The sequence below is a fragment of the Semicossyphus pulcher genome, unplaced genomic scaffold, assembly GCF_022749685.1.
Source record: "Semicossyphus pulcher isolate SPU_LCO1_2020_fin unplaced genomic scaffold, fSemPul1.0.p SCAF_15, whole genome shotgun sequence".
Classification (NCBI taxonomy): domain Eukaryota; kingdom Metazoa; phylum Chordata; class Actinopteri; order Labriformes; family Labridae; genus Semicossyphus; species Semicossyphus pulcher.
Genome location: NW_027211659.1, coordinates 18,350,493 through 18,368,491, shown reverse-complemented (window position 1 = coordinate 18,368,491; position 17,999 = coordinate 18,350,493). Strand labels below are relative to the sequence as shown.

Sequence of the window (17,999 nt, the reverse complement as noted above, 5' to 3'; positions counted from 1 at the left end):
CGTGCATACTTTGGAAAGACACTTTTTCACACAATTTTCGGTTGTGGTGGGATTGCTTCAGTGGATATAAAATTAATCAGTACATCACCATATTTCATACAGTGACCTGTCTATGTCCTGTGTGTATATGAGCACAGTGGAAGGAGAGAAGTCAAATGACCTGGCCTGAGCCAGACCTGTTTAAGAATACAGGCTGAAATCTGCAGTGTGAATAGTAATGCACTACCCAGCAATGTTCTACTCATAGGTATCCCAGCTGAGGTTCTATCCATTTGCCTCTGAGGAACCATTTTTTGAAGACTGGGCCAGGTTTGCCTGTTAGACCACTGGTTCCATTAACAAAAATGTTCTACAGTGGCCAAAAACTGCAAACGCGCTGCAAAGACCCAAACTTCACTGAACAAAAATATAAACGTAACACTTTTGTTTTTGCTCCCATTTTTCATGAGCTGAACTCAAAGATCCAAGACTTTTTCTATGTACACAAAAGGCCTATTTCTCTCAAATATTGTTCACAAATTTGTCTAAATCTGTGTTAGTGAGCACTTCTCCTTTGCCGAGATAATCCATCCACCTCACAGGTGTGGCATATCAAGATGCTGATTAGACAGCATGATTATTGCACAGATGTGCCTTAGGCTGGCCATAATAAAAGGCCACTCTAAAATGTGCATATATTTTTGTTCAGTATACTTCCATTAGGAGAAACAGGCTGCAAAATCAGAAACAATGCAAATACAAAGACACACAAACCCAGAAAACACATGCAACAGAAACATGCTGTATATCCACTCATTTAAACAAAGTGCTCCAGGCCATAAGGGACGCTGAGTGGAAGAGCTTTGTTTTCTCCCGTGTTTTCCCTGTCATCAAACTGACCTCTGTTGGTCTAAGGGATTGTATTGGTACCAGCCTGGCCGTGTCTCCACCTGGTCACTCCTTGCGGCCCGAAGCTCTTGTGCTTATTTGAAATGTAAACCCCAAGGTGATAATAGTTCAGAACTTTTTATTAGTTTTTAATTTTCGTTTTGACCTTTTGTTTTCCACTTTAATTTAGTTTTACTAGTTTTATTTTAATGCTGATTTGTTAGTTTAGTTTAGTTATTCATTCTTTGAAAAAGCATAGTTTTTATTTTTTTGGGATACTTGTCAGGAGCGAAACTAAAGACATTTTATTTCAGTTAACGAGAATGTTTTTGACAATCTAATTTTAGTAATTTCATTAGTTTTCCTTAACAATAATTTGGCAAACACTAACACAACCCATGTGTTCAGAGCCTGACACTCCGGGCTCCAGGCACTCCGGGCTAGTAACTTCGGGCACACACACAACCTCACGCAGTGTGTGCACTGCAGGTGTAACTGTAAAAGTAAACAGTCCGTGGCACGTCCGCCCTGCACTTGATTTCACATGTAATGCTTGTTTTTGTAAGTACGGTGTCACGGTTTGGGTAAAATAAATAGGTAAAGGACCCAGGTGCAGACAATGGTAAGGAGTTTAATAAACTGAGGCAAAAAATGCAAAAACAAAATCTTAAAACCAACAAAAAACAAAACAGAAAACCACATGGTAGAACAAAAAAGTCTCACAGTCAAGGTAAAAGAATAATCCACAGGTAAAACTGGAAACACACAGGAGCAACAATGGGGAGCCACAAGGGAACAGGAAAATCCACAAAGATAACAAAAGTCCACAGGTAACAGGAAGGCAGGAAGTGGATATAACAAGAGACAATGTGTCAAAGTAAAACAGGAAATAATATACGCACAATATATACACAGAATAAACTAAATACAATAAAACAATAGACAAAGTGACAAGGTAAAACAAGAAATAATAACTGAACACCGAAATACAAGACAAAACCAGAACTAAACTAGAAACTCATGACATACGGGGTGTTTTTTGGATATGTGCTGATCTCTTTTTCCTTTTGATATCTCCATTTAGTCCTTCAGGCTGCAGTTTAATGTTAAGGAGTGTCAGGCCTCCCAAACCAATGAAAAGTTACTGATATAAAATAAGATTTTTATTTTATTTGGGGAGTGAGTCTGAAGGTGTACCGGCTATAGAGACTGTTTGTGTGAATCAGTCCTCTCTCCAGAGTGTTGTTATTTTATTAATTGCTCTCAGAGGAATATGGAGTAAATGACCTGTTGACCTCTTCTAACATAATAACTGCAATTAGTCTATGTAATCCTTAAAAACAACGGCAACCCTATCCCCTGTGCGGTATGCCTCATTGAAGGAAAGCCCTTTAACAGGTTTTGGTTTCAACATGTAAGGTCACTTCTGAAAGAGGACAACACTTTGAGACTGTAAAATATGCAATCTGAATATTTAGATCAAACTATACAAAGAGTCAAAGTATTTGTTTTAGAAAACCATCCCATGAGGCCACCATACAATGACCACTGGGTCATCATTAGCTGGCTGTAGCCTACAGTGTTCCCTGAGGTCTGTTGTTTATCACTGAGGCACTCCAGGGAGGTCTCACTGAAGGTGCTAATTACAGCAGTCCCATCAGCAGTAAAGTTATGCAAGTCAGTCTGAAGATCAATAATTGCATCACTTGGATTTCATCATCAATCCAAACAATTTCTGAGTTTTAGGATGACGAAATCAACTTGACTCTTAAAACCTAAGCTTACCAAATAGTAAGCTGAGGGCCAAGAACATCATGAACATCCTTTACTTAAGTTTCCTTTCATCTTGTGTAGTTGTGGTTAAATTGGGGTTGATGGTGATGGGTTGCATTAAAGTGTAAGGTGTTTTACTTATTTTGTCAACCCCATGTGTGTTGCAAAAGAAGAAAAACTTGTATAAAAGTACCCCGATCTGCACGTTTTATAGAACAGTCAATTTCAGCACAATTTTGTAGTCACATTGGTAAATGTCATCATAGACACAGAGGCCACAGACCAATGATATATTAAGAAAGTAGAGTTAAAAAGGAGTGATTGGCTATTTTAACCATTTTCACACAGTGGCTATTTTTCTCCGTACGGCTAGGGGCGGGAAGCACAACTGCAGATATCAAGAGGATGTTGTACTGCTGCCTTTACGGTGAAGAGATAATATATTTTACAATGTTACAGAACTGTAAACATAGCGACAGAATTTTTAAAATCATTGACGCCTTCTCTATCATATGGTTACAATAGCTAAATGCTTACCTTTTACTAATACTGACACTAATTACTGAGGTAAAAACATTGACACTCTTATTATACCTTTATTACAATTTTTTTATTAGGAGGGTAGCAATTGAAAGCAGATTGACTCAGGTGTTGTCAGGAAAGAGTTTCCATTCATGCTGAGCTCTATATGTGAGTAAACAACTTTGGCCATGGTAGCCACAGATAATTCACACATTGTATTCACTATCAGCTGTAAGCACTGGAGAAAGTGTTCAGTTTGATAAGAAGACAAACTAGTCGAGCCAGAGATTGAATCATTTTGATGGAGTGTGAAACTTGTTTCGTACCAAACATTAACACATTTGAAAACAATTTTACTTTCATTTATTTTTGACAAAATATTGATTTTCATGTTTGGAATAACCTAAGTGTTAAATTTACATTACTACTGTAGTGTTATACTGTAGCGCTCATATAATGTAAAGTTCATATTATATAAAGGTTCATAATATTTTGACTTGCTCGTTTAATAATAAAATGTACAAGATGGATTGTGGAAACTGCTCACATACTATTTTACAATGACCACAGGCCAGTATATTGTTAGTTTCTATACAGTGTAACAATTTTAGAAATTACAAAATTACACCTTAAGCCTCAACTTGAAATTGTGACCTGCCATCATACATAAAGTTGCCATTCTGTATCGAATTTTAGTAAGGATCATTCCATAAATAATCGGGTTAAGAATAGGGGGCATCATGAGAAATTGTATAGCCATAAAATTCTTTACACTTGGAGGCACAGAATCTGATCCATACCTAGAGTACATAATGTCAAAGAGTAAAGCAGCCGTGACATTAAGCAAGCACAGTAAATGTGGCACACATGTTTGCGTAAACTTTCTTCTGCCCTCTTTTGACTTTAAAGCTGATTTTACCAACTGCACATATGAACACACAATAAAGAGAACATGACCACAATAGAAGGCAACAACAATCAAACCAACTATGTTGTTTGCTGTTGGTGTTGTACAAGCAAGTTTAACAATTGACCAGTTCTCACAGTAGAGTTTCTGTATGTCAGAGCCACATAATTTCAGTGTGGATGTCAAACTTATGACCATGACCTCACAGCAGAGAGGAACAACCCAGGACAAGCTAACAAGCACAGCAGTTCTTCGCACTGACATTACAGAGTGATACTCCAGTGGTCGACATATAGCCACATATCTGTCATAAGACATAACAGCTAAAGCAGAGAAATCAATTGTTGCGTAGGTGTATATCACAAAGACTTGCAAAAAGCATCCAACATACGATATCACATGAATATCAGACAGCAGATCGAAAGCAAATTTAGGGTAAAAGGCTGCAGTACCATAAAGTCCATTGATGCATAGATTACAGATTAATATGTACATGGGTTCATGAAGGTTTTGGTCCAAGGCTATGGTTAAAATAAGAGACACATTTACCACCAGAATTACACAATAACATAATAAAGTGAGAGAGAAAAGTGTGACTCTATAGTTGATAGTGGCACCAAAGCCAGAAAGTGTAAATAGAACTATATTGGATGCATTAGTCATTTTGTGCCAATCTTACCAAAACCAAAATGTCAAAATTGTAAACACGTCCAAAAACACAGGATGCAATGCTGTGAAAAGGTTAAAGTGTTCATTGTTAGTCAGAGGTATGTCCCATATATGATGTCCGCTGTATGTTAACCACTGTGTTTGTGTTGCACATAACTCAGTTGGGGATTCATAACTGAGAAATACTCCCCTCCTCTACACCAACAAATCACAGGGATGCAGGTAAAAAAACACCTTAAACTTAAAATATGATTGAAATACAGCACGTAACTTAAAAAATATACAGTATATACTGTATCTATATTGTATCTAGATAGATAGATAGATATACCATTAAGTAATGTACCAATATAAACTACAAATACTGTTGAGAGGACATACATATTTACTCATATCTTTTTAAGAACATATGTGTATGGTTATTACATTGGTTTGGGTATACTTGAGGTTAATGGTGTTCTTGCCAATGTGTTTATGTTATTTAAAAGGAATTGGCCTTTGGAGCTCCAATTATTATGGGATATTGAATCCCCTTATTCATTAATTTTATTCACACCTTTCTGATTTTTTTGGACGCCTTGTTTAGTTGTGTTTTTGACAATTTCCCAAAGATCTTTTCCTGCAAATAGGCTTCTCCTCCTCCTGATCCTTTTTTGTGATTTTGCACAGGACATTTTTTATCACAATGTCACCTGATGAAAGTATGCTGCATTTCTATATTCCTTTAACGTAGAAAAACTAAAAGGATTCAAACAAGGAAACTTCAAGTCTTTGGACCAAAATACTAAAAGTGGGCTGTGGCTATTTTGGTGTAGTAGGCAAGTTTAGGATTGGGCGCACTACACATCAAATGGTATCAAAAATATTTTTTTCTGGTATACAATATCATTTTTTTATATGCATATATTGCATGTCATTTTGCATAATGTCTGTGAATCTCTGCAGTCCCTTGGCCATCATTCAGCTGCGTAAGAATGTGTACTCTGCTGGTTAGCTTGACAGAGTTATCCATTCGTGCCCTGGTGTTCAAGTTTCTTTACTTTCCCAGCCAGGCGTTTCAGATCCCACACTCCCCTTACTGTCCATGCGGATCTGTCCCTGTTGTTTTTAAAAGTAAGCATGGAAGGCTAAATAAGGCATTAGCTAGCCTCGCATTCATCGCATTTCCCATTTAGGATAGCCTACTGTCTGATTAAGAGGTCAGGTTGATCTGGTCCCAGCTTTTTACCCATTGTCACTGGCTTTGCCCTTTAAACCTTTCAAGGCTGCTGCCACAAAGAGCAACAAAACACATAGCTGCAGCAATGCTCCCTTATTGGCCCCCCAGATCCGCTAGTCACAGCAACAGCCCCAATCCCACTCTCCCCTCACACTGACTTCTCAGACTTAGGGCCCTATTTATGTGGTGGAAGGTGTACAGTCTAAAGTGTTTGGCGCTAAATGATTTAGGGTGTGTCCGACCCACTTTTGCTAGTTAGACGGCGCACAATCTGGGTGTAAAACGAGGCGCAAGGCAGTTGGCTTAACTCCCTGGATTATTCATAGACGTGTTTTCAGCATAACATGAATCATACCAATCAGAGTGTCAGCTGTCATTCCCTTTAAGAGCCCGGTGTGCCTGCAGGCAGGCGTGTGGCTATTTACATGCCGGTATTCTCCTTTACGGGTGTAATGGACAGTGTATTTATATCTGTGGGCACGATTGTTGGTGCCACAAGTAGTTATGTCTGAGGATTACAATGAATTTACCTGTTAGTTTGTATTAGTGTGTATTAGAGAGAGCGCGCATCAGAATAAGGGCGCGAGATGGAGAGCTTGGTGTAGCATTTTGGCCCATGTGTGGCTCGAGCAGGAAACTCCCTGGGGTGAAGCAGGTGTGTGAAGCAGCTGTGAGATTGTCCATGTCTTCCAGGTCACCAGATCGGTAACAAACCGAAAGCAGTATCATGATTTAAGGAGACGAGGGAAACAAAAGCTTGCTTTCACAGTCCTGTGTCCCATAAACAACGTTATTTCACTGTAACTGCGAAAACACAGCTTTTTCCTTATGAGTGAAAGCACTGCTGTGCGTCCCCCTCGTGTGTAACAAACTGTTGGTTTAAGGCGCAGTCACTTTCTGCGTCCTCTGGATAGCAATGCGCCACCAACGTGGGCACTAGGCATGAAAATGACAACTGCGTCAGGTGGAAAATAGCAACGACACTTGCGCTGCGCACTGAGTCAATGTTTGACTCCTTTCCCTTCTGGCCATCACCAGTATCACACTGTCCCCTCTGCTGCCCCGAGGCTCTGGTTCTTCACTGCTTCCCAGCAGACGTCAAGATAAACCTCAAAGATACCTCATGGACTATATTCTAAAATAAGACTTTAACTAAGTTCTCTGCATTAGTAGTTTCATGTTGTTTTGCATAGGTGAAACAAGAATGTCTCTTTGTGTGAGGGGGCTGACCATTGCCCAATCCCACTCTCCACCCTAAAGCCTAAGTACTGAATCCTCACAGACTTAAATGACGTCAGGCATGCAGTATTTAAATGTATAAAAATGAGGAATGCAACACACTATCATGACACGTTGCCTGGAAAAAAATGTGCCATTAAATAATTAGAAAAAAATTATTAGAAATGTATTTTTGTGTCTTACATTAAAGTGATTACATACTTTAGAAAATTGTCAAATGTCAGAAAGGCATTATTGTTAATCCTTTGTGAGTATTTTACTGAAAAACATAAGCATTTCTACAAAGGTGCAATAAATGGTGGAGACAGAGTCACAGGGCAACCCTTACATCCGTACACGTGCAAGTTGTGTTGATATCTATGTGAGTGTGTGTATGTCGAATGGATGCCTTACCCAAGAACAACCTCTAAACATGTTGTAAATCAAGATAAGATCAACAAGTGAATTCAGCATAACTCAGAAGTTCTGATGGGGCTTACTTGCTGTTTGTGAAGATGTGTATTGCTAATATAACCATCCTGCATGTCAGGCTCTGGCCAGTAGGAGACCGAGGAGAATTCTTGTATCCTTGGATGCAATCTCCCAAGGCCCAAACACTGAGAAGTTACATTTAGAGTCCATGTTGCATACATGTGCCTCTTCACCTCTCACCTGCTATGACAGCAGTAAAGTTAATAATGTTTACAAAGGTGTGTTTAAGTTACATAAGATATTCTATGACAGTATATTGAGATTTATTACAATTGATGAGTCTAAGCTATAAAGCCTTATAAAGTACCACACCAGAGACACAAATACTGCTGCCAAAAATATTCTCAACAGAACCAAATGAATGACTCTGAGGCTGTAAATAGTCCACAAGACATAGATAGTTCACTTGGGGATGACTGGCTGCAGTTCGGCAGTTCAATGCTGTACTCCTCCCCTGCTAGAGGTGGTGCTGGAGAGGGGCAAGGGGATGGTAAACGGAAAGTTTTCAAAGCTTTACAGTCTACATCCTCTAATTCATTAGCTGGCGAATGAGCTAGTTAACCATTGTGTTCCCACAGAATTTTATCTGTGGCTGTAGCTGACCAGAGTTGTTTATTTACAGAAAGTAAGAGAGCTTGTGAAACATAGTGGACTTGACGCTCTCTCTATGACCTGCCTGACAAATGAATTAATGTGTGACAAACACTGAAAGGGCTAACAGGCCAATTTTCTTTTTTTTTTGCTAATAAACCAGGTATTGCAAGAAGAGCATTCCTGCTACTTATAGCTAACATATCAATAAAATAATAATAGTTAGAACACAGAATTCTTGGACGTCCAGTTAGTGCCATTAACCATACAGAAAGCAATATTATTTGTCAAATTTTTGTATGAAAAAAATTCCAAAAGGCCCTTATAATATAAACAGGCCGAGGTGTTAAGTTCAGAAACACAATAAATAAAAATGTTTTGTCTTCTTTTTCATTTCAGGCTGTAAACTTATTTGAATCTGCTGTAGAGTTGGTCATTTACAGAGTTGACCCTAATGGGGAAACAGTTTCTTTTGGTGCCAGCCTCAAGCAGCCACCCCAGGAACTACAGTTTTTGGCCTTATTTGTTAGCCCAGAGGTTGTTGCTTGGTACTGACAGACAAACTCAAACTTAAATGTGAGGATTTATTGCAACTGAATATATACAGGGTCAGCCAGAGAAACAATGTGGCTCCTTGATATGTTTAGTAAAAAAAAATTCTTTATTTAGTTAATGCATTATACAACCCATAACATAAACTGTATACATGTTATAGCTGATAATACTGAGCATATTGTTATTTTAAATACTGTAAACAGACATTTCTGCATACAGCTCTTACCCCCGTCTCTTGTCTTTAAAGCAGTTTTCTTAAATGAACATAGAACAAAAAAAATGTCCTTTTACGAATTAGAAAAATATAAATGTATGTTGAATTGTGAAAAAAGCTTTCTCTCAACAGTGGTTTTCAGTTACACACAACAACCTGACAGAGGAAAGGTCTGACGCTGGGGAAACAAATCAATAAAAAAAATCTCCATTTTGTTCAAAATATTTTGCTGTTTAGTGGCTAAATGTATCAGAGCCTGAGTGTCAATTTAAATCTCTGACCTGCCATTGAACACAAACTTATCATTCTGTTTCTAATTTTTTGCAGGACCAGTCCATAAATAATCGGGTTAAAAGAAGGTGTCATTATAAGAAATTGTATAGCCATGAAGTTCCTTAGATTCTGTGGCAGAGATGCAGAACCATACCTTGAATACATAACATCAAAAAGCAAAGACGTTGTGACATTAAGCAGACATAACATATGTGGAACACATGTCTGAGTAAACTTTCTCCTGCCCTCTCTTGATTTTAAAGCTGCCTTTATAAGCCATACATATGAACATGCTATGAATAGAGCGTGACAAAAATAAAAACAAATAACGATCAATCCAAATATGTCATTTGCCTTTGTTGAACCACAAGCAAGTTTAACAATTGACCAGTTCTCACAATAAAGTTTGTCTATGTGAGAGTCACACAATTTCAATGTGGATGTTAAACTTATAACTGTAGTCTCAATGAAGAGAGGAACAAGCCAGGACAAACTAACAAGCACAGCAGTCCTTCGCACAGACATTACAGAGTGATACTCCAGTGGTCGACATATAGCCACATATCTATCATAGGCCATTAGAACTAGAATAGAGTAGTCAATTTTTGCATTGGAGTATATAAGAAAGACTTGCAAAAGGCATCCCACATATGAAATTACATGGACATCAGACAGCAAATCAAAGACAAATTTGGGGAAAAATCCTATAGTTCCATAAAGTCCATTGATGCACAAAAAAAACAAAAAAATGTACATCGGTTCATGTAGGTTTTGATCCAGAGTTATTGTTAATATAAGGGACACATTTACCAATACAATAAGACAATAACATAATAGAGTTAGAGAGAAAAGTGTGACTCTGTAATTAACAGTTGCACCAAAGCCAGACAGTGAAAATACAAGTATATTGGATGAATCATTCATTCTTCTATGCTATCTATCCAAACATAAAACCGATATTGTGATTGAAGTGCTCTTGTTTTAGTGTTTTGTGAATATAAGGATGGAAGAGGAAACACCCACTTCTCTATTGCAGGTGCGCAATTGGCTGGCACATTTTTTAAGTGGTGTTTGCCAACCAGTATGTGTAGGTGCTGACAAAAAACTTTTTTAACCAATGGTGAAGTTACAATAAATAATTTTGACAAGTTTTTAGTTATTTTGTAAAAGAAACAAACATACTTTAAAAAAAAAAATACTTTGATCATTGTGCGTTAACCATTTCAGGTGTGAAGGCCTATACCAAACAATGGGGTACTATGTTAAAGTGCATGGAAACATGGGGCTGAAAATGAACCTTACAACTATAAACAACATGGTTGTAACTATGTGCTAAAATAGCAGTGCATTGTAGCTGTCAAAGCTCCACAGGCCTCCCTCACTTTTTATTGGAAACAGGAAAAAACTGTCTTTTTAGAGGAAAAACATTGCTGTCATTTGACCCAACAACATTTCCCAAGACCTTTCACATAGAGGATGAATGCTGAAATACAACATTGACATGCGTGCGCATAAATCACAGTCACGGAAATACAGACAGATCATTTTTGTATTTATTCAGGAAGGACAGATTTTAATAAGCTACGAGACAACGCGAGGGAGAGACAGCGAGGAGCAGTTTCTCATGCTCCACCCCTGACTCAAAAGGGCCGCAATCTGTCCCGTATTTCCGGGAACAAGCTTTATAAGGGATAAACTACATCTCCACTTGCTGTGCGAGATGAACCGGAGGTGATCCACCCATAGTTTCTCAGAGTTATCATGCAGAGGAGACAGACATTAGGAGAGGAGCAGATATAACACAGATCTGTGTGTTTCTCATGCTCTGTACCGCACACAGTAGCCTATAAACTCCGTATCCACATGCTGATAAACACAGAGCTGTAGAGGAGCATCAGGCTTCATGATCAAACAAACTTTCATTTCACGTCATCACTTCAGTCCGTACTCACCCGCTCCCTCTCTCCTCTCCCTCTGTGCTCATGCACAGCAGCTCTCCCCTTCTCTGTTTTCTGTATTATATGATGTGTTTTAAAGTCTTATTACGATGCATAATGGAATTGACAAACAGGAATTTCATTTCAGAATCATGGTGGGTCAACAACAGTCTTGAAAATATTATATATAGCTAGTAAAACAAAGGCAGGATGCCAACCCTGGGTTGCCATGTCCGTGGTTTTCCTGTGAAAATGGGCAACTTTTGAAGTGTTGCTGCGGACTGAGAGAAAGATGAGGCGGGGTAGACTGAAAAGGAAGGGTAGCACAGACAAACCAGGAGCACATAGGCCCATCATCAAGGCAAGGGGGGGCAAATGAGGCAACGAGAGCAGGCATCACACTGGAGGGAAAAGAATATGTTGAAATTTCTCTGGGTCTGGGCTTCACTTGAATTGGTGATGCTGATTGTCCAAAACCAAAGAAGAGAATTAAACTTGATGCCTTTAATATAAATAGGCAATGTTGCATTTTGTTTTTTTTATTAATGTATCAGGGGTTGGAGTTGCATCAACCTGGTAGGTATGTAGAAGGGGGTGTGTTGCATAAAAGGTTTGGGAAACGCTGATCTACAGTGTCTAAGCGTGTCTAAGAACACTTTGATTTATTAGCAGCAAACCAAAATTTCTGAAAAATGTTCTTACCCACTTTAATGTAGTTCTAAGCAAGTTAAAGAATATCTTCAGAGTTTATTGCACATTATGTATTTGCCAACATTTTAAACTTTCACTACGAGGTCTTGTTTTATATCAATATGACTGTGTTTTCTTATTTTGTCATTCATGCTGTTAATGTACTAATATAACAACTTGGAGTTCTGACTGCTCATTGTGATTTTCACCACATGTCACAATCACCCCATTCACAAAAACATTCATTCAATGCTGGAAGAGGCTCCTATCCTTACTATTAAGATCTAATGTAACTAACTCATTCAAACACATTCATACACCAATGGCTTCCAGAACAAATTTGGTTTCAGTATCTTGCCCAAAGACACTTTGATATGCGAACTGCAGGAGCTGAGGATCGCACCATGCCACCAATTACTGGACAACCCACTCATCTTCCTAAGCCACAGCTCCACTGATGGATTAATAAATACGTTAGTAATGACTTGTGTATAATACCTACAAGTATAATAATCATGTAATTAACCATTTTAATGTTAAAAAAAGAGGAATTAATTCAACTGTTACCAGAATATGAAAGATGTATATTGGGTTATCAAGAGAAAAACAAAAAGGGTTCTTTGGACACGGGCCTAACATGCTTCATTCTGCACCCCTCCCCTATTTTTGCTGCTGGATCACATGGCTGTATTGTCCAGTGTGTGTCCCGGGTGTGTAAGGGATTCTGGACAGTGTATTAATCTGTGGGCAGGATTGTCAGTGCCGTTGGCTATGCCACCAGGAGCAATTTGGGTTCAGTGTCTTGCCCAAGGACACTTCAACATGTAGCCTGAGGGAGCTGGGGATTGAACCTCCGACCTTCCGGCCGACTCTACCACTGAGCCACAGCCGCCCCAAACAAGTTTTTAAGTTTAAGGATCATAATGAATTTACCTCATAGTTGTGTGTGTGTGAGTGTGTCTGTTTCTGCATTTATTAGAGAGAGAATGAGCGTGCATGATGGTGAGCTTGGTGTCCGTCTCAGCAGTTTTTGACCCGTGCGTGGCTAAAACAGGAATCTCCTTGAGGTGAAGGAGCATTTGTAGAGGAGGCGGTGAGATTGTCTGCATCTTCTGGCATTACCAGATCTGCACCAAACTGAAAGCTGTATAATGATGTAAAGATAAAAAGGGAAACAAAAGTTTTCCATCTCACAGTCCTCTGTCCCGTAAACAACGTTATTTCACTGTATCTGCAAAAACCCTGCTTTTTCCTTATGAGCAGTAGCGCTGCTGTGCATCCTCGCAACAAGCAGAGACTCGCATGTTGTGAACTCGCTAATGTATGCCCTTAATGCGCCCTTTAAATAGCAGAAACAAACTGCGCCATATACTTTCGACCAGGTTTTTGTTGGATCACTTGCTATTTACACAATGTGGGCACTGGGCGTGACATCTGTGTTGGGTGGAATATAGCAATGATATTTGCGCTGCTTGTGGAGCATACGATAAGGCCCAATGAGTTCAAGAAAAACAGATTTGTGCACAAACTGATTAAAAAACTACTTCTACCGGTTCTACTTCAACTGGTCGGACGTTGGCTTTCCATGCGTGTTGTTGGGCGTCAGCTGCAAGCTCAAGATATGACTCACTGTGGGCATCTCAGGTGCAGCAAGGAAGAGTGCCATTCATTGTGTGAGCGAAACTGCAGAGAAAGCAAGCAGATGGTTTTGGATCAAGAGGGCTGATCCGTGGGCGGTTGATACTGGGACGGAAGTCAGGGCCTGATCAACCAGTGGTTCTCAAAGTTGGGTCCTAGGATCCCTGGGGGTCCACGAACCATAGCCTGAGGGTCTGCAAAATAATTATAATAAATGTATAATACATTCAAAAAGTGTATCACTAAAAACTGTGGTCTACAGATGAGGACCAGTTGCGCCAATGAAACAAGCATACAGTATGTGTCCATTACTCCCACCCACGTTAGCTTTGGACCAACAGAAACTGATATGGTTGTGACACATTAAGTCAATCTGTCAAGAATCACTCAACTCACTCAGGTCACAACAAATCGTTCATGCAGCTGTCTTGCTGCTGTTCATTTTCTGAAAGATTTTAAGATCAATTACTTGAAAAGTATAAATGATGTCATGTTGAGTCCACATGCAATTTGAATAAAATTACCCTCTGCTTTAAAGTAAATACGTGGTGTTAACATGATTCAAATTGAAATGTTTTCCTGTCTATCACTATGAAAGTATTTAGGTTGATAAGTTTTACAATTACAAATAGTTCCAATGGCATATGCTTAATCGATACTACGATTATGAGGGGTCCTTGGATAATGTTCTCCCCTGTAGGCTCTTAGTTGGCTGACAACTGAATTAAACTTCTGGACTGTCTAGAAAGCATAGGTTTAGCCTGGTGTCGATGCTAGCTGGCCAATTTCTACTACAAAGCAGGAAAAATGTGGTCCCTTAAGCTAACCATCACCACTACTACCAGGACTTAAGTCACTTTAACCCAAAGCTACAAAGCAAGCAAGAGAGTGGTTAAGTGACCTGGAGGGAAGAAAAGAGAGAGTGGTATTGGCAACAATAAACATGCATAACACAATTAAATTATATTTTGTGATTGTTGTGATGTGCCTGAACACAGCGGAGATGTGCAGTACAGAATCATAAATGTTTGTGCTACTAACTGATTTGAGACAGTGTGATGCAGTTAAAAAGACTTATGCCACATTGACAGAAGCCATTTTAATGAATGCCATTGTCCAATCATTCGACAATGGAACGCTGCTTTTAACTGTAATATATTTTATTTATTGTTAATTGTCTTCAGTTTCGATCTTAACCTTACTTTAGCCCTTAAACATGACACCAAAATATAATCGAATTTGCATTTTTCTCCTTTGTTAATATCCTTTCATGTCTAACTTCAGTTACTAGTTGCTCAGCCTCTTCTCATCTCTCCAAAGTTAATCACATTTTTAGTTTTCTGATTTTCAGTCTTAACGGTTTACTTTTATTCTAGCAGTCGCACTAGCACAAAAATTATGCGGTTCTGAATACTAAGCAAACTGGAGGAAAAAAAGAAGAAAGGTTCCTTCAAGATTAACTCCTATAGCTAACCATTGGCTGTAGCTTAGTGGAATAGTCTGTCGTTTATCAGTTGGAAGGCTGGGGGCTTGATCCCTGACTGCGACAGTCACATGTCGAAGTGAAAGACACTGAACCCCAAATTTCTCCCGGTGGCATAGCCATCAGGTATGAATGGGCATAGATCTGATTAGAGATTGGCACTTATGTCATTGCCATCAGTGTGTCAATGTGAGTGTGACTGGGTGTGAAAGTATAATGTAGTGTAAAAGAACTTTGAGTGGTCTGAAGACTATAGGTCCATTTACCATCCATTTACCATTGAAGTGCAACTTGGCCCTGTAGCAAAGCCCCACCCACCTCTTTGTAGTTGAACTACTGTCCAAAAATTAGGGAGCAGCCTCTGTCTTCTTCACTTGTGGGGGAAGCAGAGGCCATCAGTAGGCTTTCATAGCTGTGTGATAACAGTGCTCTTATATCCTAAGTATATAATGTGAATTTTAATTAATGTTCATGTCGTGTGTGCCTATAATGTTCTTTATATCCATATCTGGATAATTGTCACAAGTGACAAAAATGATCCTTGTTAAATGACCTGAGAAGAAGAAATCAGAGGAAGTTTTTCATATATTTTTTGTCTGCATCTTGATTCTATAATCCGAATAAGAGATGTTATATTCCTTAATTACCAATAATCTATAATCTATTAAGCTTTGTTATTTCAAAGATTTTCAGAAATCTGTATCTGACATTTTGCTCACTTGTTGGAAAAAAAAAACTTGAGACAAATGTATTGAAACTTGAATCTACAAATGAAGCTGATGTGGTTTCTTTGTCTTCCTATGTTTCTGTTTTTGTACTCTATTCTTTCAGTATTTTTTTTTATTAGCCATGAAAAACTTCAATTTGTCTGCCTGCAAAACATTAATTTTACTGCAGACTTAAATGCAGGTAGAATATTGGACTGTAGCATTATCTAAAAGGATAATAAACAACACTAATTCTGAATAGGATTGGCTACTAACCTGTTTGTTTCACTTTGGTGCAGTCATATTACACAGAAAAGAAATGGATAACTCCACTGAGATTTGGTCTTTTGTGCTGGCTGCCTATGGTCACATTGGAGAGTTAAAATACCTTTATTTTGGCATAACTCTGCTATGGTACCTCTCTATTTGTGCAGCCAACACAGTTCTTATTGTGGTCATATATGTGGACAGAAGGTTGCATGAGCCGATGTATATATTACTCTGTAATTTATTTGTGAACGAAATAGCTGGCAGCACATCAATGTACCCTATTTTGCTTTCACAGTTGTTTTCAGATACTCATGAAGTGAGTCTGCCATGGTGTTTTCTGCAGATGTGTTGTATCTACACATCTGCATCGGTTGAGTTTTGCAGTTTAGCAGCCATGGCCTACGATAGACATGTCTCAATCTGTTATCCTTTACACTACAATGTCATAATGAACACAGGGAGACTAGTTGTGATCATTCTAATTATATGGATGTATTCAATTGTTAGTTTTATATTCTCATTTTCGTTCGTCATCCATTTGAAATTTTGTGGAAATGTCATTGACAAAGTGTTTTGTGACCACTACTTAGTGATTAAGCTTGCATGTTCAGTTTCAGTATTTAACAACATATCTGACCTGCTTTTTGCCTTTATGACTATTGTTATCCCATTTAGTCTCATTTCAGTGTCCTACATGAAGATTTTGGTAGTTTGTCTGAATACCTCTAAAGAAAACAAACAAAAAGCTGTAACCACCTGCACACCGCAGATTGTCTCAGTGTCAAACTTGTTTGTCGGCTGCATTTTTCATTTTGTTGATTCCAGGTTTCATGTGGCCAGATTACCAGATAAAGTACGCATTATCTTATCTGTGTATCTCCTCATTTGCCAACCAATTGTTACCCCCTTCATGTATGGATTCAAGCTACCAAAGATAAGACAATCATGCAAACGATTTCTGGTTGATAGAAAGCAAACATTTAAATTTCGTTGAGTGTTTAGAACAAGAACGGGTATCTTAATAACTATATATGATTCAAAATGATTAGTCAAAAATAATTGTGATGTTACCACGCATTTTGTATTTTCATACCGTGCATAAATTACATAAAGGTTTATTGCAGTTTGTGTGATGCAAAGAATCTATCTCAATATACTATGGAAACTGTAGGATTCATTCCGTAGCAGTCATTTGGAGCTTGCAATATCCCTTAACCAAAAGTCAGGATATCTCAGCCTCTGCTAGTTTGTTTGTGAAAAAAAAAGTTTAACCTATGTTGTAGAAGTCAACCAATTTAAGGATTAAGGATTGACTGACACTGCCTTATCTTTCTTTTCTACGGTATATATATTGCAATAGGAAAAAATACCAGCTTGTGTGAGAGGTCAATTAAGATTGTTATTATTTGGTGAGTGCCTACTTTTTGACATGGGTTAGAAGTAATGCCATAAACACATTTTTGTATAATTCTTTCTTAATTTGCTAATGTCCATGTATTTTTCAAAAGAGAAACATTTGGGGGAAAAAGTGTTTGTTAATAAAATTTACAAGTGGAATAATGCTAGTTGTGTTATGTCTGTGTTATCTACCATTTCTAACAACGTTCAAATGTTTGCGTAATCTGCATTGTGGAAAAAAACATCCCTCCCAGCACGCTTTAGGAGGTAAAACTCTTCTACTCAAGCAACAAGCAGATCTATAATGCTAAGTTTTGTGTGTGTGTAGTGTTTCTTCCATTAGGATTAACCATACTGTGACAAGTTGCCCCTGATAACCTGCAAAAACAGGCGTTAAAAATTCACCCACATTATTATAAAAAAGATATGCAGTAGTGTTTACAGGCAGGTAATACACAGACTCTGCATGCACAGCAGTTCAGTTTGCTATGTGAAGGAATACACATATAGACTTTTATTGCAAATTAATCACTGAAGTTGGTGGTAAGTAATTCAATAAAAAGGTTATTACTGATA

At 38.3% G+C, this 17,999-nt stretch overlaps 3 protein-coding genes across 3 annotated transcripts; 1 reads left to right on the top strand and 2 right to left on the bottom strand.

Annotated features, from left to right (window-relative positions):
* Positions 1-3,784: 3,784 nt before the first annotated feature.
* On the bottom strand, positions 3,785-4,732 carry LOC138592538 (olfactory receptor 6N1-like). Its single transcript, XM_069663369.1, has one exon. It carries the CDS (start codon positions 4,730-4,732, stop codon positions 3,785-3,787), a length of 948 nt encoding a protein of 315 aa, XP_069519470.1.
* Positions 4,733-6,783: 2,051 nt separating this feature from the next.
* On the bottom strand, positions 6,784-10,224 carry LOC138592631 (olfactory receptor 52J3-like). Its single transcript, XM_069663464.1, has 3 exons — positions 9,309-10,224; positions 8,074-8,136; positions 6,784-6,893 (listed from the first exon to the last, which is right to left on the bottom strand). The coding sequence occupies exons 1-3, from the start codon at positions 10,222-10,224 to the stop codon at positions 6,784-6,786; spliced, it is 1,089 nt and encodes a 362-aa protein (XP_069519565.1).
* A 5,850-nt stretch (positions 10,225-16,074) lies between these two features.
* LOC138592630 (olfactory receptor 11A1-like) lies at positions 16,075-17,019 on the top strand. Its single transcript, XM_069663463.1, has one exon. It carries the CDS (start codon positions 16,075-16,077, stop codon positions 17,017-17,019), a length of 945 nt encoding a protein of 314 aa, XP_069519564.1.
* Positions 17,020-17,999: the final 980 nt, after the last annotated feature.

Excerpts from the sequence above, each read along its gene's own strand:
- LOC138592630 (XM_069663463.1), top strand. The coding sequence starts at position 16,075 with ATGGATAACTCCACTGAGATTTGGTCTTTTGTGCTGGCTGCCTATGGT.
- LOC138592631 (XM_069663464.1), bottom strand. The coding sequence starts at position 10,224 with ATGAATGATTCATCCAATATACTTGTATTTTCACTGTCTGGCTTTGGT. Across the intron at positions 8,137-9,308 it reads AAGTTTGTGTTCAATGGCAG|CACCACCTCTAGCAGGGGAG; the intron begins GTCAGAGATTTA and ends GCCCCTCTCCAG. Across the intron at positions 6,894-8,073 it reads CTGCAGCCAGTCATCCCCAA|TGCCCACGTTGGTGGCGCAT; the intron begins GTGAACTATCTA and ends TTTCATGCCTAG.
- LOC138592538 (XM_069663369.1), bottom strand. The coding sequence starts at position 4,732 with ATGACTAATGCATCCAATATAGTTCTATTTACACTTTCTGGCTTTGGT.